Source organism: Littorina saxatilis, linkage group LG12 (assembly GCF_037325665.1).
Source record: "Littorina saxatilis isolate snail1 linkage group LG12, US_GU_Lsax_2.0, whole genome shotgun sequence".
NCBI classification, from domain to species: Eukaryota; Metazoa; Mollusca; class Gastropoda; order Littorinimorpha; family Littorinidae; genus Littorina; species Littorina saxatilis.
Genome location: NC_090256.1, coordinates 9,522,074 through 9,548,718, shown reverse-complemented (window position 1 = coordinate 9,548,718; position 26,645 = coordinate 9,522,074). Strand labels below are relative to the sequence as shown.

At 44.2% G+C, this 26,645-nt stretch overlaps 1 protein-coding gene across 1 annotated transcript in view; it reads right to left on the bottom strand.

The window, feature by feature from the left end:
* The window catches only part of LOC138981212 (uncharacterized), a 128,247-nt gene extending 110,822 nt beyond the window's left edge, over positions 1-17,425 (bottom strand). Inside the window, exons 1-13 of the mRNA XM_070354059.1 lie at positions 17,222-17,425; positions 9,348-9,376; positions 8,797-8,860; positions 7,605-7,726; positions 6,990-7,085; positions 6,184-6,384; positions 5,312-5,371; positions 4,536-4,759; positions 3,937-4,110; positions 3,077-3,224; positions 2,108-2,217; positions 1,505-1,655; positions 858-1,089 (exon numbers count right to left, since the gene is read on the bottom strand). Coding sequence (XP_070210160.1) covers positions 858-1,089; positions 1,505-1,655; positions 2,108-2,217; positions 3,077-3,224; positions 3,937-4,110; positions 4,536-4,759; positions 5,312-5,371; positions 6,184-6,384; positions 6,990-7,085; positions 7,605-7,726; positions 8,797-8,860; positions 9,348-9,376; positions 17,222-17,295 — 1,685 coding nt within the window. The 5' untranslated portion in view covers positions 17,296-17,425. The remainder of the gene's footprint in view (positions 1-857; positions 1,090-1,504; positions 1,656-2,107; positions 2,218-3,076; positions 3,225-3,936; positions 4,111-4,535; positions 4,760-5,311; positions 5,372-6,183; positions 6,385-6,989; positions 7,086-7,604; positions 7,727-8,796; positions 8,861-9,347; positions 9,377-17,221) is intronic.
* Positions 17,426-26,645: the final 9,220 nt, after the last annotated feature.

The following is a 26,645-nucleotide window of genomic DNA, read 5'->3' as shown; positions in this document are numbered from 1 at the left end:
TGCCTAAATGGCGGGGTAAAGACGGTCATACACGTAAACGCCGAGGGAGTTTCAGCCCATGAACAAACAAACAAACAAACAATCACAAAGATGTGCACTCAAACGCATCTGCCTGGTGTTTTTGGTTTTGGTTTCTTTTTTGACGAGTAGTATAGTTTTTACATGAGGATTATTTTTCACTGGCTTGATCGTGTCTAGTTACACCCCCGGTATAGGGGTGTGTATAGGTTTCGGTCGATGTGTTTGTTTGTTTGTTTGTTTGTTTGTGTTCGCATATAGATCTCAAGAATGAACGGACCGATCGTCACCAAACTTGGTGAACAGGTTCTATACATTCCTGAGACGGTCCTTACACGGTTAGGGAGTTATTGGTGGATTAAAATTATACAAGGACTTATAGAGGGACATCTTAATGGTCAAAGGGAAATAACCATTCTCACTCAGTCACTGCCACCAACTGAGAAGGTTATTTCCCTTTGACGGGGGGTGTTTTTCCTACTTCGGAGGAATTTCTAGTTAGTGTTGGTTTATACATTGTTTTATTCGACAACTCTTTGTTACAACTCTTTGTTACAACTCTTTGTTACAACTCTTTGTTACAACTCTTTGTTACAACTCTTTGTTACAACTCTTTGTTACAACTCTTTGTTACAACTCTTTGTTACAACCACAGAAAACAGAACAGAAAACGACAAATGATAATTGTTATTGTTTGGTTCAAGCAACGATACTAACTTTAACCTTTCTTTTTTTTTCTTTTCTTTTTTTAGATACAAATGCAAATGATATAATTATATACTCACAAAACTAAATGAAAGTAAAATAAACTATTTTTTTTAGAATGAATGGTGACTGACCATGTGTTGCAATCATCCTGCACGGTGGCGCCATTGTTGTAGCTCTGGGCACCCCGGGTGCACGGACACTGGTTGGCGGGTAGACACTGACCGTTGTGTTCCACGGTGCCGGGTGGACAGAAACAGCCGTCCAGACAGCTGGAGTCCGTGCACTGTGTGTCCAGGTTCTGACACGTCTTGATGCAGGGGCTCCCACACTCCCGGTACACTTTGCCGTTGCTGCACGGTACGGCTGTTGGCACAGCAAAGTAGAGCGTTGAGGAAAGGTGTATGACTATTAAGTGGAATCAGTCTTTGGGCTGAATTGCGTGTAGTTAGGACTTATTTTTGTTTTTTTGGTTCTTTTACATGTTTGAAAAATATAAAGCTGATTTAATTGTGTTTGTGTTTTTGGGGTTATTTTAAAATAACTTTCGCATCCCTTGGTGTGTATGTCGTGCGAAGGACGTACTCTAGATAATTGTCACGTGCTAGACAAACTCTCGGTAAACTACCTTGGAATGAATGAACAGCTTTTTAAGAAAAGAAAAAAATACACCTTTACATTACCTTCGCTTCAGCGAGAAAAAGGTCAGTCTAGCCCTCATCTGCTATACCGTGTTTCTCTACGAAACTAAACACAGCGCGTGACATAAGCGGTTACTCACGACAGCGGTCAGTCTTTCGCCAGTTGAGCTTGACCCCTCGGTCCATGCAGGCCCTGGAGTAGGCTTCCATGGACTTGCAGCTGCACTTGGTGTCGTCATGGTTACAGCAGTCAAACTTGCAGGCGTCCACGTACATGTTCACATCAATTGCCTGCGTAAACAAGACGTTTATGGATGATTCGCTTTGTCTGTGATAAAATGTTCAAATACCTACTTTTCTTCTTTTAACAAAGCAGCTGTAATGACACCTGATTACGCGAAAGCATTATTTTTTTTTTTGGCGTACATAATTGGTATTTTATTGTATTGATTGTGACGGTAGGATAACCTAGTATTGTTTGTGTAATTTTTTCTAAAAATTGTTTAAATTAGATGAACAATACATCATTATTTGAACAACCTTTATTCCGTGTAAAAAAAAAAAAAAAAAAAAAAGTATATCATCGTAAACTTGAGTTTACGAACCAAACATTCGTTTTGTAATGTGAGTGTTTCGATCTGATTAACATTCTTTTTACACCATGTTATTCAGAAGAAGAAAAAAACAAGCTTTGAATGTAACTTGTCTTGGACCATCTCGCTTTTCACACAATCTGTACTTACACTGTGGCAGGGATTGAAGGCAGGGTCAGACAACAGCGCGGCACAGCGTGACTGAGCGCGCGCAGAAGTGGCTGCATCACACGTGGGCTGGGAAGAGTCCGGACATGGTGCTAAACGACACACAGTGAGATAGAGATTACACAATGTTCTATTTTTAACTCATATTTTAAACCACTTTTACCTTATATGCAAATTACAAATGACGCGTTTGACCATATCAGGGTTAAGGAACATGAAGTGCAATCAAAGAGTGTACGAAAACCTGTTTCTGACCCCTTGACTGACCGGCACGGTTGGCCTAGTAAGGCGTCCGCCCCGTGATCGGGAGGTCGTGGGTTCGAACCCCGGCCGGGTCATACCTAAGACTTTAAAATTGGCAATCTAGTGGCTGCTCCGCCTGGCGTCTGGCATTATGGGGTTAGTGCTAGGACTGGTTGGTCCGGTGTCAGAATAATGTGACTGGGTGAGACATGAAGCCTGTGCTGCGACTTCTGTCTTGTGTGTGGCGCACGTTATATGTCAAAGCAGCACCGCCCTGATATGGCCCTTCGTGGTCGGCTGGGCGTTAAGCAAAACAAACAAACAAACCCCTTGACTGCAAAGGTACGTATTTTGATAAGACACACCAATTGATTACTCTGACGGTCAAGAGAAACAACCGCTGTGTTTTGCCTTTTGAGTTGCAGCAATACAATAATTATAGTAATTGCCTCCCCAGGAGACCCTTTTTTTAGTTTTAGTATACTTGTTATACCTTGTTAGTTATGATTTTTCATTGATGTTTTTAACTGAATTCTTCCGGCAGTAAAAGGGTTTTACTGCAAAGGTAAGATTTTAATGTGCGTTTTCTGTGCAATAGAAATTAAACTTTGGGTTCGATTTCTTATTTTTCTGGTTTTATATTTAACGTTACTCTGTAAAATCTAACTCGTTGTTTCTAATATGCCTTTTTGGCTTTTACCAACTCACTTCCTCCGAGGGTAGTCTTCTTCCAGGTGATGCCGAAAGAAGCAGCGGATGTGACCACATTTCCTCCCTCCGTGGTAAAGTCATTGTCCTTGTTGGCGTCATAGTTGCCGCACAGACCGCAAGTCTTGCCTTTCAGTGAACCCATTGCCTGAAATCAGTGAAAGAAGGGAGAGTGTTATTGCCTGTGTTGCCTTCATAGAAATTGCCAAATAGACCACAAGTCTACAAGTCTTGCTTTTGTGTTTTTGTATTCAGACTATACTGTACGTTTCTCTTAGTCTTAAAACTGCCTTTAATCATGTTGACATACATTTAGATACATTTGATTGCATTCGTTGACGTCTTGGTTCTTACCGCAAAATGTTAGTTAGCTATTGTATGGCCATCCCTTTGCCTGCACGTTATGCAAAGTAGCGGATGTACATCATTATCCTTCTTTAACGGATAGAAAACCGTTCATAAGGGCTTTCAGCACAGAAACCAGACACAGAACACTTTATGATTCAGCGATGCGAATGGGAAGTCAAGTTTTGTGTCTCAATCAATTCCCTCAGTATCTTAGATCAGGTAGTTTTATAGTCAGAGTAGTGCATGATTGTCGTTGACATGACTAATTATTGGTTTGGTGATTGTCGGGTAATTGCAGACATTCAGTGCAGCAGCTTAGTTTAAGGAACAATAAATATTCAATAGATTTTCTTTATACTTTAACAGAATCACACGGTTTCCGAAAAGGACATGATTTTTGTCATTTACATTTATTCAAGTTTTGACTGAATGATTTCAGGACGACAGATTGACCAAATGTTTCGATATCGCTACAAGCGACTTGTTGATAAGGACATTGACCAATAACTCACCCTGAAGAAGACGGACTCCTTGCCGTCCCACTTGACCATGAAGCCCAGCGCGCTCTGCACTGTCAGGTAACGGCCCACCTGCTGGAACACCGTGCCGCTGCGTGCCGAAGGCACCGTCAGTGACGTACCGTCCCACGTCACTTCCGGGCCGCTGGCGCCAGCGCGAAGGGACACCTTGGGGAGAAAAAAACAAACAAGAGGTGAGAATGTTTCGAGCGTTGGGATGTTTTTTTAATTTTCTTTTTAATGTTTCTAGTTGCTGTTGAAAAAAAGTGTCGTTGTAAACGTTTGTGTTGATGGTGTAGTTGTCATGACGCTGGTGGCATTAGTTGCGGTGTGTGTACGTGGGTTTGTGCAATTGTGTTTGTCTGCCTATCTGTCTGTCTGTAATTGAGTACCACTGGCTCAGTGTCAAGTTTACCATGTTTACGTCAGCACGGGAAGATTATGATCCCCCAAAACAAGTACGAGAAAAAGGAGAAGAAAACTAGATTTTACTCTTACGAGTCAAAATCTACAGAAAGGAAACCAGAATCCTTCTGAGCAATCACACAAAGTTCGTTCTATTAGACTTTTCACTGACAGACAGAACATTTTACCTTGGAGGATCCGATGTAGATGTCCAGCTCCCTCTTGCAGGGGGTACCGGGCTGACAGTTACGGTCGTTGATGACGTCGACGGTGAAGGTGTTGTGGGCACAGTCTCTGGCCAGCACGTACTCGCACTGACCGGTGAAGGTGTAGACCTTGTTGTCGAAGGTCCGGTAGTGCTCCTGACCCCACGCCACGCACATCGCCGCTCCCAGCGAAGCTGTTGGAGGTACTGTTAAAGAGTTGTGTTTAAAAATTATGAATTTCAGGGACTCGTTGACACAGGTTTGGAAACACTATGGCATGGAACATTACCATGGGACATTTTGAAAATGTTTACCCGCATGCTCAGAAAATGAGCTACGCAGTGACAAAAAAAGAACCCCCCGGGTGACAGAGGGAGAGAGTACCTGATGGATGGGCGTTGGGGGTGGTTGGGGTTGTAACTGTAAGAGAGGAGTGGAGGGGGCGGGGGTACTGTCGTTGAGTGTGAAGGTACTTCTCATTCTCAGATGTCGTAAGCCATTGTGATGTCAGATGGACATTTAAAGAACTGCGATATATCAGAAATCATAACTCGCCGCCTCCTCCTCCTCCTCCTCCTCCTCCTCCTCCTCCTCCTCCTCCTCCTCATCATCATCATCATCATCATCATCATCATCATCATCATCATCATCATCATCATCATCATCATCACCATCATCATCATCATCATCATCATCATCTTCATCATCATCATCATTATCATCACATTGACAAAACAGTTTAAAGCTTTTACCCTCACCTGTGGTGCCTGTTGGCTGGACGTTTATTCCCGGAGTAGTCTTGGTAACCGTGGGCATGTCTGGTTGGACACAATAGCATTGATGTTAATGCAACACACTGTGCACGAACAGATATGATAAAACTGTCCGATTACCCAGAACATAATTTAAGTTCACAACATGCGTTAATCAGTATAGGTAGCAGTGTTAGTTAGTTAGTTAGTTAGTTGTTGCTTTTTGGGTCCAGCGGACCATATAGGCCAAATCAAGACCCCAGGTAGCAGCGGGGGACTGCGTTAATCAATATAGTTATAGTATAGATGACCAATTTTCCTCCCGCTAAAAACGTTTAACTTCTTTTTGTCAGTAGAAATGTCTATCCTCCCCAACACCCTTCCTCATACACCCCCTTCCCGTCGCCTTCTGCCCTGTTCCTTAACCTAGGCCGTTTGTCGCGACCCTTCGTCGCTTCCGGCCCGGAGTTACTGCCCCTGATTTCGAGCAAAGTATTTCGGCGGCAGCAGTGCAGTAGTTGAGCGAGCAAATGGTTAAAACGATATTTTATTTAACAATTGATTGGTAGAACACATATTGAGCATATTTAAAATCAACAACAAGTCATAATCTTATAGTGGTGGAGGTAGCAGATCTTTGTTCTATATGTTCATCGTCTTCAAATATCAGTATTCACATTGAATGTCGGGACTGACCAGGAAAACATGTAGGAAGGTGTCAATTACGGTCTCTATGTGTCATCGCGCTCACAAAGGCACCCCTTCCTCCCTCTCTTTCTCCCTCCCTCCGTCCCTCCCTCCCTTCGCCCGTGCTAACACTCTCTCCCCCCCCCCCCACACACACCCTAATGTGGATCTTCCAGCAATTCCAGACTCACCAGGCACACAGGTGGGAATGGTGTCTTTGGCTGGTGTCCAGGTGTCGTCAGGTGCGCAGCGGTACTGGCTGACGGCGGTGGGGGACTGGAACTTGTACCCTGGCTGACACGCCACAGTACACGTCTTGCCCCCTCCCCCATCCGCCACACAGCTCAGCATCCCGTAGGTGGGGTCTGGAGGGACCTCGCAAACCTCACGCTCTAAAATAGAAATGGGTTAATGATCAGGGACAGTTTTGGACGTGTGCACTGCATTGGAGACAACCATTGTTTAAACCTCATTGATTGGGCGTAGTCAACTTCGCGGAGTTTACTTCGGAAGCTGGATGCACGAAGCTGTGGCACTGCATTTTCGGTTACATTTCTCAAAGACTTCGGGCCCAATTAATGGCCAGTCTTAACCAACGTAATTTTCCCACTGTTTCAGGCTCTTCATGTCAAATGTGTGCAATGATAACTGAACTGTTCCGTAATTTTGCCTTTTAAGTATATTCTAAGACTGTTAATGTTCGTATCTTTTTATTTTAATGTCCAACTGTGGAGTATAGATTTTGCCTACTAGAAAAAAGGATAACAGTTCAAAGGTGAAGAAAAAAATCGAGACTGAAGAAACAATGGGAATAACCCGAGACTTAAAAGTAAGAACACACAAACATCTAGGCAAAGACAGAAAAAAAAGCGTCGATATTAGTTTTCCTCTTTCATCCCAAACAGGTTTGGATCAGAAATGTCCGACAAACCCAACCCAAAACTAAGTGTACGCGTTGCATGTGCTGTATGTGAAAAGCCAAAAAACAGTAACTCACTGTGCTGACATTGGTCGCCGCTGAAGCCCAGCATGCAGTCACAGTGGTTAGGCTGACTGCACGTGCCACCGTTCAGACAGGGGCGTGGACACACGGCTGAAACAAGCACACCGTATGTGTAGTGTTGTCCCACATAGCATTTGACAAAGATCGAGGCAATCCTTGTTCCAGACCGTTTTAGTTATGGGCAGAATATACCTGCGCAGTTTCAGCGGCACAGACGACGCACTGCCTATTATTTATTCCGCGATAGGGATTATGACGAGTACTTGGCCTGTTTTCCTTTCATGCAACGTGTAGCGGGCTGGGATATTCTGCAGTGCGTCGTCGGTCCTGCTGAAGTTACATAATTATGTGAGCGGAGCCCCTTAGAATTCCTGTCATTTTTATCAAGTACACAAACGTGCACTTTTGTATGGTCTCGGCCAGAAGTTTGAATAGGAGTTTTACTCGGTCTCTGACGTCACATGGTTAAAAGACGGAACAAGCAAAGTATCAACAAGATACAATATGATAAGCTGATATCATGAATCGGTAATAATAAAGTCCTGTATCGTAAACCAGGACAATTAGAAACAGCGAAAATAAGTGTTAAAGAGATAATGGTTCACTCACGGACACAAGCCGGTACGTCAGGCCCGGAGTACCAGACGACAGCGAACTGGTCACACTGGTGTTCGATACTTGACCGTTGGTCAGCGAACATGTAACCGTCGTTACAGTTCGCCGTGCAGGTCCTGCAAGTGGGAAGGTAAGGGCATTCATTTACTGGCGAGTTGCTTGGTTGAAATTGTATACATGTAGTGGTCGTTTGTTGCAGAGTGTGTTTCTCTATTTGTAGCCGCCGGCTAGTTAGGTTTCGCTCTTGTGGTTGTTTGAATGTCTAGTTGATTGTCCAGTGAAGCCTAGGGACTGTATCTCTGGTACTCTGGGGTCACTTGAGCTCAAATATGGCGAGTAGCTTGTTTCATCTATTTTCCCGGTTTCTTTGTCTTCGTCCAATGCGTTTCTCCTATTGTTTCTGGGGTCTCTGCACCCTCTACTTCTTCATGTTTATGACATCCATTGGTAATGCCACTAACACATTCCAAGTTAACAGTTGAAGACTTTTCCCCAATAACTTGAGTTCCGCTTGCACAAATATTGCTTACTTTTGTTTTCTTCTTTGGATTGGATTGGATTGGATAAGATTTACAGTCCAGTGAGGTTACCCTCATGGAAATTCGGGCTGCTTTCTCCCTGGGGAAAACGAGCTGCCATACATACGGCGCTACCCATATTTTTTTTTTTCCCTGCATGCGTGTATTCATGTTTCCTGAGACTTAATGCCGTGTGAGATGGAATTTTTTTACTTTATTCCAAGTCCCACGGGTATTTGATGGACATTTTTATCTATGCCTATACAATTTTGCCAGGAAAGACCCTTTTGTCAATCGTGGGATCTTTAACGTGCACACCCCAATGTAGTGTACACGAAGGGACCTCGGTTTTTCGTCTCATCCGAAAGACTAGCACTTGAACCCACCACCTAGGTTAGGAAAGGGGGGAGAAAATTGCGGCCTGACCCAGGCCTGAACACGCAACCTTTCGCTTCCGAGCGCAAGTGCGTTACCACTCGGCCACCCAGTCCTTTGTTTCGTTTGTTGGTTAAGCTTTTTGCCCCTCGTCGCCCTAATGGTACAATGGTAAGAAGAAAGCGGGAAGTGATTCTTAACTTCTGATTTCAGTTACTGAAGAACAGTTTTCTTTGATTGTTCACTGGAACACTCTAACAGTGGTTTATGTTTGTCAGGACAAATATACTCACAAATAAAAGACGTCGCTGTTGCAAGAGAATTTTCCATTGGCCGGGTCGGGTGGTTGCACGCATCCTGTACACACACAAACGCACAAATCACTGCTTACTCTGATAAAGAATTGCCATTGTCATTGTCACATAAATGCAGTAAGAGACTGGAAGTGTTCATTGCTACTGTACAACCTTTTCTCTCTCTTTTTTTCTCTACACTTCTTGATTTTGTAACTTAAATTTGCAGCTTCCATGGTTATAGGCTTCTAAACACTTTTTTTGACATTCTTTAATTCTATGTGTTTTACGTCTGTTCTTCTTTTGTTGTTGTCTTCTTTTTTAAGCTTCTTCTAAAATCTATAGACTTAACAATCGCTGCTCAGCAACTTGAAAGTATGCTATAAGATTTTTAAGCATACTCCTTTAGTGCAGTGTGTGTGTGTGTGTGTGTGTGTGTGTGTGTGTGTGTGTGTGTGTGTGTGTGTGTGTGTGTGTGTGTGTGTGGACTAAGTACTAACAAGAAATAAGATATACATGCAACCTTTCGAAAAACCGAAAGTAGAACTCACCTGGATCTTGACGTTTTACTCGATTTGCCCTATGAAAGAAAAAAGAAAAAGCATTTACGTAAATAATAATGTAAGTAATAATCAACGCAGAGCAATACAAAACAAAATAAAGCAAGACACCCACAAAATAGATAAGCAAAACTAAATGAATAAATTCAATTTTTACAGTAACAAAAGTTCTCTAGAAACTACAAGCAACTAAAATAAAGATATTGTTACAGTCTGTAATACAATAACCAAGAATCGAAAAACACAACTAAATATATAATAGATAAGCAAACAAACAAACAAACAAATAGAAATAGGAATATAGGGCCTATATAAATCGATAAGTTAAATTAAATAAATGAATAAATAAACAGATCAATGAATAAACGCCTCATAATAGAAAATGATAACGCAAGTAAAGCATCCACAATTCCTAAATTAAAAGTCAATCAATAGATAGATACATTATTAAACAAATAAATCAATAAATGAGTATAGTTATAATTAAATTTATAAACAAATGAATGCATTAACATACATATGATTAAACAAAACAAAAAAAATAATAAACAATAACACAGATGAACAAAATACAAATAAAATTAAAATAAAAAGAATTTCATTTATACACATGTATACAAATGAATAAACAACGCCATCAAAATCAACTGTCACGATCGGGTGACAGAGACCAAGAAAGTGTCACTCAGTGGAGTGCCTGTTCTTGGTCGTGTATGATAGAAAGCGCCTGTGCGTGATATTGGGTTACAGCAGAGTTTGCTGACGGTGCTCTACGAGCACGGATGTTTTGTATCGCACGAGTTTTACAGTGGAGGTTTCTGCTGTCATAGCTAGGGCTGACGGTTTTTCGCTGACAGCGCACACGGGATTTTCACGGATTGAGTTTCTCGTGTCTTTTTCTGCTTGGGAGGCAGAATTGTGTATAGCTGGACTGGGTTTTGGGACAAGGTCAGTCACGTGTATTTGGCTAGGTGGTCTGTCAGAGACTCAAGGACGGCACACTTGACACCCAGCGGCAGAAGGGGAAGGATCGTATACACAGTTTCTAGAGTATGATGGTTTTTCACCGAGTATTATATTCGGCACTCTAGGGGAACTTCCACTAGTTTTTCCTTTCTCCCTGCCACGTATTTTGCTGAGGACAAGTCGTCAATTTTCCTTCGTCGGCGATGGCTTTCGCATAAGGATTCGACAAGGGGTTCTGGACGGTTTTGGTCACTGTTGACGAACAGAGGCTGGTCCAGGGAGGAAGCGGACTTTGCTTCCATTGAGAGTACAATCATAGGCTTTTGAGGTAATAAATCATTATTTAACGCTGTTGATGAGTCTGTGTTGTGGAATGAAATACTCTCTGTTGTTCTTTCCAGGTTAGCGCATAATTTACTCTCTGTGACGCTAAAATACTAATCTGTATATGGTTTTTGCAGATAGGGAGAGAAGGACGGAAAATGACTGTTTTGTTGTTGTAAAAAGTCCATTTTGTGCAGGCCCACGTGCTCGATGAGATATTTAAAGATGACATGTTTTAAGGTGGTGGGTGAGGGGTAGCTGACATGTTTAGTGCACCGATGCTTTCTGTTTGCAGCCTTCGTTTCGTTTCGCTTCGTTCGCCTCGCTTCGTTACGTTCCTGTAACATCTGCACGGCTGACTCTGGCGGGAACTGTTGAGGCTACGCTAACCAGGAGACCGGCTAACCAGGAGACCGGCTAACCAGCGGACCGGCTAACCGGCAGCGGACCGGCTAACCAGCGAACCGACTAACCAGCATACCGGCTAAGCAGCAGCAGCAGAGATAAAGCTAAGTGCACCATGTCGTACGCACCCCGTTGACCACCGTTGTCTTTTCGTATCTATGATTTCATTGGAGTAGTGACAACGTGGGGTGTGAGACACCTGCACGAACTAGGGCTTTTCGGACAGAACATTCTCATTTAACTATATTTACACGGGTTCAGCGTGTTCCTATAATTTTCTACATACTACTGGCATTTTGTCAGTGAACACTGGTTTTTTACGTGTTGAGAACGTAAAAGGAACATATTTTGAGTGAAGGCTCGAGGGAGGTGGAGAGTTTATACATAAACAGGCGTCTGAAACTTATACTTTTGTTGACTCTATTTAATTGTATGACTGCGAGAGTGGATCGTGGTGTGGTTAGTTAATTAGTAGTAATTAACCGGTTCATAATCACCTTGAGTGATATATTGAAACGTGACTCATGGGGGCCAAGCCGGGATTTACTCAGTTAATTTCTGACTGATAAAGACCCACCAATTAAGGATAACTAAGAGCAGATAATCTCGTCAGTGCTCGACTTATTTTCTGCTTGGTGCTACCCTTTTTTGTATAGTTTTGATCATATACCACACCTTAAGCGATTCACATCTTGCAGGAAATGTAAATTGTAATTTGTGAGTTATTGTATGCGCTAACTGTGATTACTTCCCTTTCCTTTGTTTGTGAATCTTTGTTGTTGTACGTTCAGAGTTTTCCGTTGCAGAGAGCTGAGCGGGGTTAACGGATTTGTTGTTCGTTTTACTCAGTTTTCTCTACATTGTTGTTTCGCATTCTGTAACAGGTTACATTTCTACCGTCTTGTTTTACTTGGATTTTTCTCCATATTTTGACTTTGTTGGAATTTTGGGGGGGAAGGGTCCGAGGACTTCTGTCCTAACCAAGGCTGTGGGAGACACTCTGTTTCACCGCAAAAAGCAGCCGATAAAGTAGGCCACGGCTGTGGGAAACACTTTGTTTCACCGCAAAAAGCAGCCATAAAGTAGGCTACGCGATTTGTTCTACACCGTTTGGATTTTTCTTCTGCATTTTCTGGTTGCTGGATTTTTGTATCCACCGCTTTCATCACCGCGTGTTCTAGCTATAGCTGCGTTAGACTTATTTTGGTAATAAAGCTTTGCTAAAACTAACCATGGCTACAGGGGGATCTCCTACGAGGAGAATAACTTTCGAGACTCCTGGGAGCGAGCAACCGACTGAGCGAGACGCACGCGTTAGAGCCCGAAGCGTTCTAAAACGCTTAGAAGTAGAACGGAAGGAAGAATTTGAGCGACTGACAAGAAAAGAAGAACGTGACCGACAGGACAAGAAGGACGAACTTGACAGACAAGAAAGGGAACGACAGGCAGAACGACAGGCTGAACGAGACAGACAGGAAAGGAAAGAAGAACGTGACAGACGGGAAAAGAAAGACGAACTTGACAGACAAGAAAGGGAACGACAGGCAGAACGAGACAGACAGGAAAGGAAAGACGAACTTGACAGACAAGAAAGAGAACGAGACAGACAAGAAAAGAAAGACGAGCTTGAGAGACAGGAACGACAGGCCGAGCGTGACAGACAGGAACGGAAAGAGAAAGAGCAGGCGGATCGCGATCTCCAGCTAGAGCTAGCTAGGCTACAGGCCGAGAAGGGTACGCTTACTCAGGCTAGCGCGCCGACGTTTGTTGCCGACCGTACGAGACTGCCGACGTTCGACGATGACAAGGACGAGCTCGACGATTTTTTACGCCGGTTTGAGCGCATTGCATCTGACCAGAAGTGGGAAGAGGCCACGTGGGCTAGCCGCCTTAGCACCTGCTTAAAAGGACGCGCATTACAGCTCTACAATGCTTTGGATGACGACGAGGCGAGAGACTATCAGGCACTTAAGAAGGCGTTACTCCAGCGCTTTAACCTGACTGCTGAAGCCTACAGACGACGTCTGCGTAACAGCAAGAGACTGAGCGGCGAGCTGAGTCATCAGTTTGTGGCACGCCTTAATCTCTACCTGCGGCGCTGGGTGGAGATGGCCGAAAAGGACTGGACCGTCAACGACCTTGCCGACCTCATTGTCATGGAACAACTGATGTCCAGCCTGCGACCTGAGGTGGTGACCTTCGTGCAGGAACACCAGCCAAAGACTACTCAGGAGGCAGCCGACTGGATCAGAGTGCACGAGGACGCCCAGGCGATCTCCGGCAAATCTTCAGGCTCACGGCCAGGAAAATCGGGAAATTCGGGTTCTTCAGGACCCAAGGACGGGAAGGACGATCAGGGACACAAGGGATCGAGTTCCAGATCTGACATCCAGTGTTACTACTGCAACAAGCGGGGCCACGTGAAGAAGGACTGCCACAGGAGACAGGCTGACCAGAAGGGCGTTCACTTTGTTGGCAGTGAGGAGTTAAGGGACGTCACGAGCTCATGCACCATTCCACAACTCTGCGTTCCGTGCTCCAGGAAACATTTCCAGCCCCACTGCAACGTCTACGTTAACGGAGTGAAGGGCGAAGGTCTGCGGGACACAGGGGCAGACATGATAGTGGTTCGGGCGAGTCTAGTTCCAGCTATGGCCTACACAGGAGACAGCATCAGGGTGAGAATGGCCGAGGCATCTCACGCTTACGACTTGAACACGGCAGTGATCAAGGTCGTAACCCCGTTGTTCACGGGGACCATTGTGGCCGTCGTCATGGACGATCCTCCATGCGACCTGCTCATTGGAAACCGGGTCCAGTTTGTGGACGGCGTCACCAGGGAGGTTCCCGTTTATCGGGCTCCCGACGTCATTTCAGTGCTCACGCGGGCACAGGCGGAGCGAGAGGACAAACCTCTCAAACCCCTACCTGCTGCACGAGCTGCCCTGGGGAACGTGACCCCCGCGCTTCTCGCGAAGGCTCAGGATTCTGACCCGACCTTAGCTACTCCTCGGGAGCATGCGAAGTCGGGGAAGGTGAAGCTGAGCGGGAAGCATGGGAGGTCAAGGTTCCTCAGGGACAAGAAGTTGCTCTACCGTGAGTTCAGCAACCAAGAAGGTACATTCAAACAGGTTGTCGTGCCTCGCGAGTTTCGCGAGGGTGTCATGGCAACGGCACACGACTCGATTCTGGGAGGTCATCTTGGTACCAAGAAGACCACGGATCGTGTCTGGCGCCACTTTTACTGGCCAGGCATCTGCACGGATGTCCGACGTTTCTGTGCGTCCTGCGATAAGTGCCAGAAGGTGGTTGCCAAAGGAAGGGTGAGGAAGGTCCCCTTAGAGAAGATGCCGCTCATCGACGAACCCTTTCGTCGGGTCGCAGTGGACATCATCGGGCCCATCTTGCCTGCGTCTGAGGACGGAAACAGATACATTTTGACCATGGTGGACTACGCTACTCGATACCCAGAGGCGATCCCTCTGAAATCGATTGAAGCCACGCGAGTAGCTGAGGCTCTGGTTACTATGTGGTCCCGGCTGGGAATTCCATCAGAGGTACTCACCGACAGAGGCACGCAGTTCACGGGAGGAGTGATGGCGGAGGCAGCACGACTGCTATCACTGGAGCAGCACTTCACCACTCCTTACCATGCTCAGTGCAACGGACTGGTGGAAAGGTTCAATGGCACCTTGAAGACCATGCTGAGGAAACTAGCTCAGGAGAAGCCACGCACGTGGGACAGGTACATCCCAGCATTGCTTTTTGCATACCGCGAGGTTCCTCAGGAGAGCTTGGGCTTTTCCCCATTTGAGTTGTTGTACGGCAGACAGGTACGCGGTCCCATGGCTATCCTGCGTCAGGCTTGGACAGACGAAGAAGCTGACGAGGAGGTGCAGACGACAGCGACCTACATCGTAGAACTCAGGAACAGGATTGAAGAGACCTGCAAACTGGCTCAAGAGAACCTGGGAAGAGCAGCACAGCGTTATGCGCGAGGATTCGACCGCAAGGCACGGCCGCGCAGCTTCAAGATTGGAGAACGGGTGTTGCTACTTCTACCTGTCAAACACAACAAGCTACAACTGCAGTGGCAAGGACCTTTTGAGGTGACAGCGAGGGTGGGCCAGAACGACTACAGGATCATGATGCACGGGAAAGCACGCCTGTACCACGCCAACCTGCTGCGCGCCTACATAGAGAGGACAGCCTACGGGGAGAAGAACAAAGACCAGAAGAACAAAGACAAGAAGACAGAGAAGGTTGCAGTCATCAGGGGTGAAACGAGGGGTTGCTCGTTCTTGAGGACGACCTTTCTGTCTGGAAACAGACCATCAACCTCTGCAATATCTTCAGGTTGCAAGGTTGGCAAACGCCAGACTTATGCGCTGGGCGTTGATTCTCCAACCGTACCAATTCACGGTACGCGTCATACCGGGCGCCAACAATGTTGGAGCTGACTTTCTCTCTCGGGCTGGAGAGGAGAACATGACTGTGAGCGAAACCGAGGTTTCGTCTTGAAGAGGGGAGGTGTGTCACGATCGGGTGACAGAGACCAAGAAAGTGTCACTCAGTGGAGTGCCTGTTCTTGGTCGTGTATGATAGAAAGCGCCTGTGCGTGATATTGGGTTACAGCAGAGTTTGCTGACGGTGCTCTACGAGCACGGATGTTTTGTATCGCACGAGTTTTACAGTGGAGGTTTCTGCTGTCATAGCTAGGGCTGACGGTTTTTCGCTGACAGCGCACACGGGATTTTCACGGATTGAGTTTCTCGTGTCTTTTTCTGCTTGGGAGGCAGAATTGTGTATAGCTGGACTGGGTTTTGGGACAAGGTCAGTCACGTGTATTTGGCTAGGTGGTCTGTCAGAGACTCAAGGACGGCACACTTGACACCCAGCGGCAGAAGGGGAAGGATCGTATACACAGTTTCTAGAGTATGATGGTTTTTCACCGAGTATTATATTCGGCACTCTAGGGGAACTTCCACTAGTTTTTCCTTTCTCCCTGCCACGTATTTTGCTGAGGACAAGTCGTCAATTTTCCTTCGTCGGCGATGGCTTTCGCATAAGGATTCGACAAGGGGTTCTGGACGGTTTTGGTCACTGTTGACGAACAGAGGCTGGTCCAGGGAGGAAGCGGACTTTGCTTCCATTGAGAGTACAATCATAGGCTTTTGAGGTAATAAATCATTATTTAACGCTGTTGATGAGTCTGTGTTGTGGAATGAAATACTCTCTGTTGTTCTTTCCAGGTTAGCGCATAATTTACTCTCTGTGACGCTAAAATACTAATCTGTATATGGTTTTTGCAGATAGGGAGAGAAGGACGGAAAATGACTGTTTTGTTGTTGTAAAAAGTCCATTTTGTGCAGGCCCACGTGCTCGATGAGATATTTAAAGATGACATGTTTTAAGGTGGTGGGTGAGGGGTAGCTGACATGTTTAGTGCACCGATGCTTTCTGTTTGCAGCCTTCGTTTCGTTTCGCTTCGTTCGCCTCGCTTCGTTACGTTCCTGTAACATCTGCACGGCTGACTCTGGCGGGAACTGTTGAGGCTACGCTAACCAGGAGACCGGCTAACCAGGAGACCGGCTAACCAGCGGACCGGCTAACCGGCAGCGGACCGGCTAACCAGCGAACCGACTAACCAGCATACCGGCTAAGCAGCAGCAGCAGAGATAAAGCTAAGTGCACCATGTCGTACGCACCCCGTTGACCACCGTTGTCTTTTCGTATCTATGATTTCATTGGAGTAGTGACAACGTGGGGTGTGAGACACCTGCACGAACTAGGGCTTTTCGGACAGAACATTCTCATTTAACTATATTTACACGGGTTCAGCGTGTTCCTATAATTTTCTACATACTACTGGCATTTTGTCAGTGAACACTGGTTTTTTACGTGTTGAGAACGTAAAAGGAACATATTTTGAGTGAAGGCTCGAGGGAGGTGGAGAGTTTATACATAAACAGGCGTCTGAAACTTATACTTTTGTTGACTCTATTTAATTGTATGACTGCGAGAGTGGATCGTGGTGTGGTTAGTTAATTAGTAGTAATTAACCGGTTCATAATCACCTTGAGTGATATATTGAAACGTGACATCAACAAACAAATAAACAAATTCACAAACAACAACCAAAAATTAAAAAAAAATATTAAAACACTGACCTGGTCGCCTGTGCAGCGGCAGTCCAGAGCAGTATCAAGCAAAGTGCAGAGAGAGACAAGACACCACGTGACATGGTGATGATGCCCCTCAGGCCGTTTCCTCCGCCGAGACCTCTCAGTATCACTCCTAACTTCTTTACACAGCAAGATCTCAAAGATAGTATAGATTACTTCCTTCGCTCGAGTTCTCGCCTCCGCCTTCGTTGGTGGTAGGGTCAGTTGACGAAATCTCTGGACTATCCCGAGTTTTATACCATCATCTTTGGCAGGAATTCTGCCCCGGCTCGGAATCGGCGAAACGCAGGAATTCGCCCCGTTTTGTGTAATCAAAATGCGCTGACAGAGGCCTCCCAATCATCAAAGCCACTGTGACAAATAGCTTACCCCCCCCCCCCCCATTACCCCCTCCTCCCTTCACCCAGTCCCACCTCTCCGTTAGGCATCTTATCATAATATCTACCCCGGGTGGCGATTATGAAAGGGAGATAATATATTTTGCGGAGTCAGTGCGGAGGACGGGCTTTGTGAAAGGGGAGGGCTGCACCCTTTCCACCCGGGGGGGGCGGGGGGGGCATTGTTAAAAAGAGTTAAAAAGAAAGGAACGGGGATTTATGCAATTTAATGAGGTTCAGACGTTTTCAATCTACCTTTAGAATTTGTCTATGTTGCTCGGGGTCACTTTGGTCCTCTCTTATCTCCGTATTGTTCTAATGCTCCCACAGATCTAAATATGGAGACAGGGCTTGTTATCTAAAGAACTGACCAGAAGGTGCACAAAAAACTGCAAACTTCGCTTTCCTCATAAAGTGTGATAGATGAGATCGAAGCCTTCCATTGTGGTTGTGTAAATGAAAATGATTGATCCCGATGAGATATGTTTGAAAATATACGTAAACTTATTGTGACAAGTTTTTGCTGCGTCAGAAAAGGTGATTTGATAAGTGTCACGGCTCATGTCTGACTTACGTGAGGAAATAAGTTCGTTTTAATAGTGACGCAGTAATCAACTCCATGTAAAGCTGTCAAGAAATTATATAAAGCTTTGATTTGTTTAATGAGGACAGTTGCTTTATTCAGCACGTATGGCTCGGTTAACCTCGGTGTAGATTATACAATGTAATTATTATCACGTGCGCAGTGGCAGATGAGCAGAAACTGACAAATAAATTTTAATTGAGTCCTTGTGGTCTTGTGTCTACCCATTCTACGCAACCGCTGTCATTACATATCCGGCTCGACTTGAAGGTGAACTTGCTACTCTATTTTCTTTAGAGGAAATTTACGTATTTCTGAAGATTGGTAATTAAGCCAAAAAGAAGAGCACGTGGAACTGAAACTCGAAAGAGAAATATGCAGCTCAAGTTCCAAAATCAAGAATGAAAATACGAAAAAATATTTGTAATTGTTATGTTAAATCGTAAAGACAAGACAAGCTATTCTAAAAATGTTATGATCTACCCATTCGCACATTGTTCGTTTTGTCTACGATTAAACTTCGCAATAACTAATCTTTATTGTTTTTAGTTCAGGTGAAACTTAACGCTTATGAAACAGTGTTACTTATAACATGAACGTCAAAGCGTTATTTTGGAGAAAAAAACACCATCTACCTTTTTAAACATGTCACAATTCCCCCCCTCTAACGTTTTTGGTGTTACTCTATGTGCTAATTCGCCATCTTTAGAATACAAAAATCTTTGACTTTCATGAACTGATTACGGAAATTGTAATTCAACTCTGAATTTGTCGTCTTGTTACTGCGTATCTGAAAATGTGTTGGTGAGTGTGAGTGTGTGTGTGTGTGTGTGTGTGTGTGTGTGTGTGTGTGTGTGTGTGTGTGTGTGTGTGTGTGTATGTGTGTGCGTGCGTGTGCGTGCGTGTGTGTCAAGCCGCGCGCACGCGCGTGTGTGTGTGTGTGTGTGTGTGTGTGTGTGTGTGTGTGTGTGTGTGTGTGTGTGTGTGTGTGTGTGTGTGTGTTTGTTCTGTCTATCTCTTTCTCTGTCTGTGTGTCTGTCTGTGTGTCTGTGTGTCTGTCTGTCTCTCTCTGTCTCTATCTCTTTCTTTCACTCGCTCTCTCTCTTTTTGGTTGTACTGGTTGTAGGCATGTGTAATGAACAGTGAAGCTTGCCCGTTGTACAAAAGAACACACACGCACACAACAATTGTCAAACTCAAACAAATCGTACTCTGGCCTGTTTCTACTCATCTTTAATTTTGTGTTATGGTAGAGGAATGACTTCATCTTATATTTACACCCCCGGTATAGTTACACCCCCGGTATAGGGGTGTGTATAGGATTCGGTCGATGTGTTTGTTTGTTTGTTTGTTTGTTTGTTTGTGTGTTTGTGTTCGCATATAGATCTCAAGAATGAACGGACCGATCGTCACCAAACTTGGTGAACAGGTTCTATACATTCCTGAGACGGTCCTTACAAAAATTGGGACCAGTCAAACACACGGTTAGGGAGTTATTGGTGGATTAAAATTATACAAGGACTTATAGAGCGACATATTAATGGTCAAAGGGAAATAACCATTCTCACTGCCACCAACTGAGAAGGTTATTTCCCTTTGACGGGAGTGTTTTTCCTACCTCGGAGGAATTCTTGTTTTATTCATCATCACAATTGTTTTTGGCAACTTTGATCCGTGAATTGGAATCCGTCAATCTTTGACGTGCTGCAATGTTTATTCACGTTTCAATGAAACATCGCCAAACCTACGAAAACTTCGGGACACAAAACGCTACTTTTCTGCGTAAAAATCGACACACAAACAAGACATAAAAACAAATAGTGGGGGTTGGCACATGTCACAAAATGGAGCACCAGATCATTCTTCTTGATTGGTAGAAAGATATGTGCGGGGTCATGTAAAACAAGGAGAATTAAGATACGTTCAGACGTCGGTAAAAAGGAAAAGGTTAAACATTGTTAGGAAAGAGAGTGAACGTTAAGAGAGAGAGAGAGAGAGAGAGAGAGAGAGAGAGAGAGAGAGAGAGAGAGAGAGAGAGAGAGAGAGAGAGAGAGAGTCTGTAATTCATTTGAACGTACTTAAAATTCATGTTAATTCAACTGCTTTGGAAATTAGAGTGAGTGAGAGAGGCGGGGGAGGGGGGGGGGGGGGGGGGGGTAACGGAGTAAATGACGGTTGGGGAGAAATATGTGCAATGGGTGAGGGGGAGGGGGGATGATATCAACAGAAAATTGCTCTGCAACTTACGCTGGGAAAGAATGCATACAAAATGGCACATTGTGTTTGATTGTTCAAGGAGACCATCGCTTGAGGATACAAAATGACACACACACACAAAACATAAGTCCCACTTCTTCTAATAAAGCAAAAATTGCCTATCAGACAATCACACAATAGAATATTCTTTGCTGCTCGAAGGTGCAAGCATATTTCCTTTCTCCAGACCTTTTAACCCTCAAAACAGTCAGAAAAGGTCTGTTTTCACTGTCCTGCAGATAGACACTGCGAAATAAATAAGCATTAAAAAGTACGATAGAATAAAGTAGATGTCCTCGCACAATCACTGTTTTGAAGAAAAAGGACACGACAACAAAAACAATAATGGGGGAGATGAGTGGGTAGAGACTGAGACACCGTCTCCTTGTCGCACTCCGCCAACCACTGGAAGATCCTATCGTCACGTGACCAGGGCACCACGTCATTGTGCCCCGTGAGCATCTTTTCCGTCAATGGCGCGTTGCGGGGCGTGTCAAGCACGTGACGCGTGCTGTCACTTCCGGCGTCAAGGTCGGTGACGGTGACGAAGCGGCCTGCGTTGTTGTCCGCCGTGATGGAGGTGTCCTGGCGGCTGGGTTGCAGGTGTGACACCCCCGCCTCTGAGTTGTTAGCGTGCTCGTCCAGCACTGTACAGAAACAAAAATAACGGGTTAATCAGATACCATCCAAGACGCCATTTTGAGCAATTTAAAAAAAAAATTTAAGTGTATGTGCGTGTGTGTGTGTGTGTGTGTGTGTGTGTGTGTGTGTGTGTGTGTGTGTGTGTGTGTGTGTGTGTGTGTGTGTGTGTGTGTGTGTTTGGGAGACGAATCCTCTTCGATTAAGGAGTTCAAAAACTGTAATCTACCTAATACGAGGACGTGTCCATGCTGTCAGGCAAAAAAATAGGACGACGTGTAAACATGTACACATTCCGCAGAGACTGTACCGTCTTAAAACCGTCTACCCGTCACAACATCTGAGATGTGAATAATAGAGTCTCCAGACACTAATTCAAAGGTGCTTCTCGTGTGTGGTTGTAATGATTGTCCACCCACATCGAACTGTGTATCTCTTCGGGCAATGTAAAACTCCCGTGACCAGGAGCATCCCTTTGATAATTTGTTTAGAAAACAAAACAAAACTCAATTATTGGGTCGCAAAATCAAATGCTATCCACAGAAGCTAGACCACCGGTATTGAACCAGGACAATATTTGAACAAACCCAAACCATATACTTATTTCAGTCACTGAAGCTAAAGAAATATGATCATTGAAGGAGCTTCTTATATTGAATTTTATTGTAAGAATAGATTTGCTTTACCGTAATTTAGACGCACCTGCTGCGATTTACTTGAAAAGGCGCCACAATTGTTGTAATAAATTAAAGGAACAAGTCTCCAGCGTCGAGGTCCCGATTTTTCATCGTCGTATTCGTCCAGTTCTGTCGGGGAAGCATATATGTCCCGCAACGCAGACATGGCAGATTGTGAATGTTCACTTTAAAGCAGCGCTTACATATCACTCAACATGCATAAATTTCAGAGTATGGTCACTTTTACGTCTTCTGATGCCATTTTTCAAAATGGGGGTGATGGTACGTTTTGCAGGTCAATGCAAAAATGTAACGGTCAACTGTTTTCGTTTTGTTGGTTTGGTGATTGTGTGGCGACTCTGCTCTGCATGGCGTCATTTGTTGGTTAAAATCTCTCGTTTCTTTAGGAAATATGTACATGCAAATAGAGAAACTGAACCAATTTAAGCCCACGTACATGTCATGTAATTACGCTCTTTCCAGCCATATCGGAAAGACACAGTACAAAAGTTTAAATAAAAACACGTCATTACAACAAAGGTTAACCAGGGATTAATACCACTTACAAAGAGGTCCTGTGGTTGTAACTGATCGGTCAGATACCCCATTCAATTGTTGTTGTTGTTGTTGTTTTTGTTATTGATGTCGTTGTTGTTGTTGTTGTTGTTTTGTCATTGTTGTTGTTGTTGTTGTTGTTGTTGTTGTTGTTGTTGTTGTTGTTGTTGTTGTTGTTGTTGTTGTTGTTGTTGTTGTTGTTGTTGTTGTTGTTGTTGTTGTTGTTGTTGTTGTTGTCTGCTTGTCTATTGTCGTTACTATTTACATACAAATTCTGGTCATGTGAGCTGCTTCGCGTACATTTTGGATGTCATTAACAACAACAACAACAACAACAACAACAACAACAACAACAACAACAACAACAACAACAACAACAACAGAAAAAAGTTCAATATTGTATCGAATGCGCCACAGGCACTTGACACAAGGTGGGTGGAGGTGAAGAACGGATGTGAGCTCTCACTCCCAGGACAGCAATATTTCTGGGCAAGAGCTCACAACCCAACCAGCCTAACCGTTCTTAAGTGCATATGAAGACAATGACCAAGCTGATGCGTGTGGGCAAGTATTCTTTTATCGGACTACATTACTCAATACACCAGAAGGATAAGTGTGGGTTAATAGTTTTCCGTTCAGCACATTAACGTTCACAAATAATCCAATTACATAAACATACACATGCATGCGCACGCACTCACGCACACACACACACACACACACACACACACACACACACACACACACACACACGCACACAAACACACACACACACACACAGGGCATGAGAGAGAGGGAGAGAGAGAGCTAGGGGCCGGAGTGGGGGTGGTGGTGCGGGGGTGCTAGCGAAGGCACAATGGAACTACCCTTTTCAGACTTCCATTAATATTAGACTTCAGGGGCTGCTTGCATGAGCCAGCAACACAGTCAATCAACCGCACACGCAGTAATCCGACGAAATCGGGTTTTATGAAAAAGATTCCAATTAGCCAACTGTGCCTCTTCGCACAGGGAGTTGCCCGATACAGAAGCTCCGACTCGTGTAATGCCGAATACTTCTTCTCGTCTCCATGACTTCTCATCCGACCTTGTAAACCAGAAACACAAATTGTTTTTGTTTTTATAACAAACGAACGAACAAACAAACAAACAGATAAACAAACAAAAACATACAAACAAACCAACGAATGAACAAAATGAACCAACCAACAAACACACAAAGAAAGATCAATTTTGAATGCAATTACGCCGGCTTTATCGACAAAATGATCCTCCAGACAGAGTGTGACTTAATTGATGAAATGATTTCGTCAGTACAAATCACTCTGGTGTATGTAACTTAAGTTGGCGCACATATGTATGCGCGCGAGCGAGTATGGATTTGCTCGTAGCGTGCACGTGTTCAATGTTTAAACGCAGAACTCTACGCTTTCATTGCATCCGTCGGCTGTTACATATAGACAGGACAGACAGAGATACGGACAAACAGAAAGAAAGACAGACAGACAGACAGACAGAAATGCAGGCAGAAAGAGCCACACAGACACAGACACGCATACTCTCGACTCTCAAATGCCTACTAAATTATAACATGCATGTTTATGTTCCCCTCAACTTTCTGTATACCCAGTGAAGAAGAGCTTCGTGTTTCTTTGTATGAGTCCTCTGTGGAATTGCGTCGCTTTTCGTTGTCTGCGGTGTGCTCTCTGTGAAAATCCGGCTTATATCAATATCTTTGATGTATTTTTGTTTTCTTTCTTCATAGTATCCTTGTTTTTGTATTGAAGTTTTTTGTTTGCCTTTTTTGTTTATTTGTCGGAAATCTTATTTATTCTATTTTGTCTTTTCAATCGTGTTTCCGTTCTAAAATGTTCCCCCGTCCTCGCTTTTTTTTTGTTTCCTATTTTGCTGTGTGCATACTATGCAGTTGCTCAATTAAAAACACTTGAAAATTTGATAAGTAATTCAGTTTGTAACAGTGGTGGGGTTTGTTTGTTTGCTTAACGCCCAGCCGACCACGAGGGGCCATATCAGGGCGGTGCTGCTTTGACATATAACGTGCGCCACACACAAGACAGAAGTCGCAGCACAGGCTTCATGTCTCACCCAGTCACATTATTCTGACACCGGACCAACCAGTCCTAGCACTAACCCCATAATGCCAGACGCCAGACATAGCAGCCACTAGATTGCCAATTTTAAAGTCTTAACCCACGACCTCCCGATCACGGGGCGGACGCCTTACCACTAGGCCAACCGTGCCGGTGACAGTGATGGGATGGGGATGGGGGATTAGGGAAGGTGAGAGTGGTGGTTGTTGTGCAGGGCGAATATGAACAGTGATAAAAAGAGTTTGTACAAAAAACTTGTCAGGATTTGACGTGCTTTTCGCCGATTCTTTTTATTATATCGTAGCAATTGTTAAGGCTTTGCTGGTACATATAAGCCAAAAAGGATTACAAACATTCATGTAAAAAAAAGATAAAAAAGAAAGAGAGAAAGAAAACAAGAAAACAATCGCCCATGTTCAGTTTACATAAACACAAAAACCTAGAGATTATCGCTGAAAAAAAGCTGTCACGTTTGTGTCACCAGGCCCTTGCCAATTTTGATATTGAGGCGATCGCGGTCAACCATTTAAAATCCTATTTGTTATGACGCTTGCCAATTTGATACAGGCTCAAAATGAAGCGAACTAAGTTCAATAAAAGTCTGGTATTATTAAAATTCATTTTGCTGCTGCAATTTTTAGAGTTGGGATGGGTCGAAGAAAGGCCGAGAAGGGAGATAAGAAACGGGAGTCTAATCCGCTCATAAAAAGTTGTCTGCCTTTGAGCTTATCGCAGCTCCGAAGGAATGTAGGATAGGTTCATTGAAACTGATCTCCGTATTCCATCGCCGTGTGGTATAATTGTGTTTGACTGACTTTCCGTATGGTACATTTGCACACACACACAAACCCACTCGCGCGCGCGCGCGACCATACGCTCACACACATGTATGCGCGCGAGCGAGTATGGATTTGCTCGTAGCGTGCACGTGTTCAATGTTTAAACGCAGAACTCTACGCTTTCATTGCATCCGTCGGCTGTTACATTTCTCTGTATACTCAGCTATCTGAATTAACTTGCTTCCTTCCTCTCTTGAGAGGAAGTGGAGGGAGGTGAAGAAGAGAATGCGAATTATTCTGAATTGGAGGTAGCAATGGAGACATGTAGATTTGTCAATTTCGTCAGATTGGACCACGGCGGTATTTCCTTTAATATAAGTATTGTACTCCACATTGATATCAATCAAACCAATCTCAAGTTGGCAGTATCAAAATCCCAATAGTAGATAGGGTTGTTGGAATCAAATCGCCGCAGTTTTTTCAAACTTTGTTTCGTCCGAAAGCAAACAATTTTCAAATGATTTGTGAATATTAATACATCCAACCATAAGCCAGGAACGTCCTGAGAAATGGACTGTCTCTGTTTTAATCAGATTCACAATGACAGGGCCCATAGCTGATATCTCTTGAAATCAAACACAGGCCCTACACATACATTTTCAAGTTTGCTTTACACCTTGTAGCTAAACTTGAGGCTTATTATACGTAGATAAGACTGTCATATTTTTTTTTTTTTTTTTAAATTACATTTTTTTTATTTATTTATTTTGTTTGTTATACAAAGCCGGGTTTTACCGTGTAACATGCCCCTAATGGCGAGAAATTCAAATTTTACGCCCTCACGGCAAAACCATTAGGGGCATGTTCCCGGGTTTTAACCCGACTTTAGATGAGATACACAAGTGTATGCGTGTTTAGGTGGTATCAGCCATCTGCACTTAATCTGCAGAATGACCGAGGTCTTTTACGTGCCACTGTGGTGACACGGGGGTGGGAGATGGATACCGTCTCTGGGTCTGCACATAAAGTTGACCCGTGTCCGTCCCGGCCCGGATTCGAACCAGCGACCTTTCGATCACAAGTCCAGTGCTCTACCACCTGAGCTACCCGGGCCCCCGCCCCTAATGGCTTTGCCGTGAGGGCGTAAAACTTACATTTTCTCTGTCAGACTGCATGACTGTTGGTCTATACATGTTCAAAAATAGTTGAAACAGTTATATACTGATGGGTCATTAGCTAAGTCTATATTATAGTCTCGACAGAATCTTACTGACATGTCAAAATCAAATATCAACATCATCATTAAAAACTGTCTACAAACTAATACACCTTGTACTGTCGAACCTGTCCACAACGAGCAGCCAAGGGACCAATTTAAAGTGGTCGTTAAAGACAGGGAGTAGTTATAACAAGGTGAATTTTATAGGAAAGA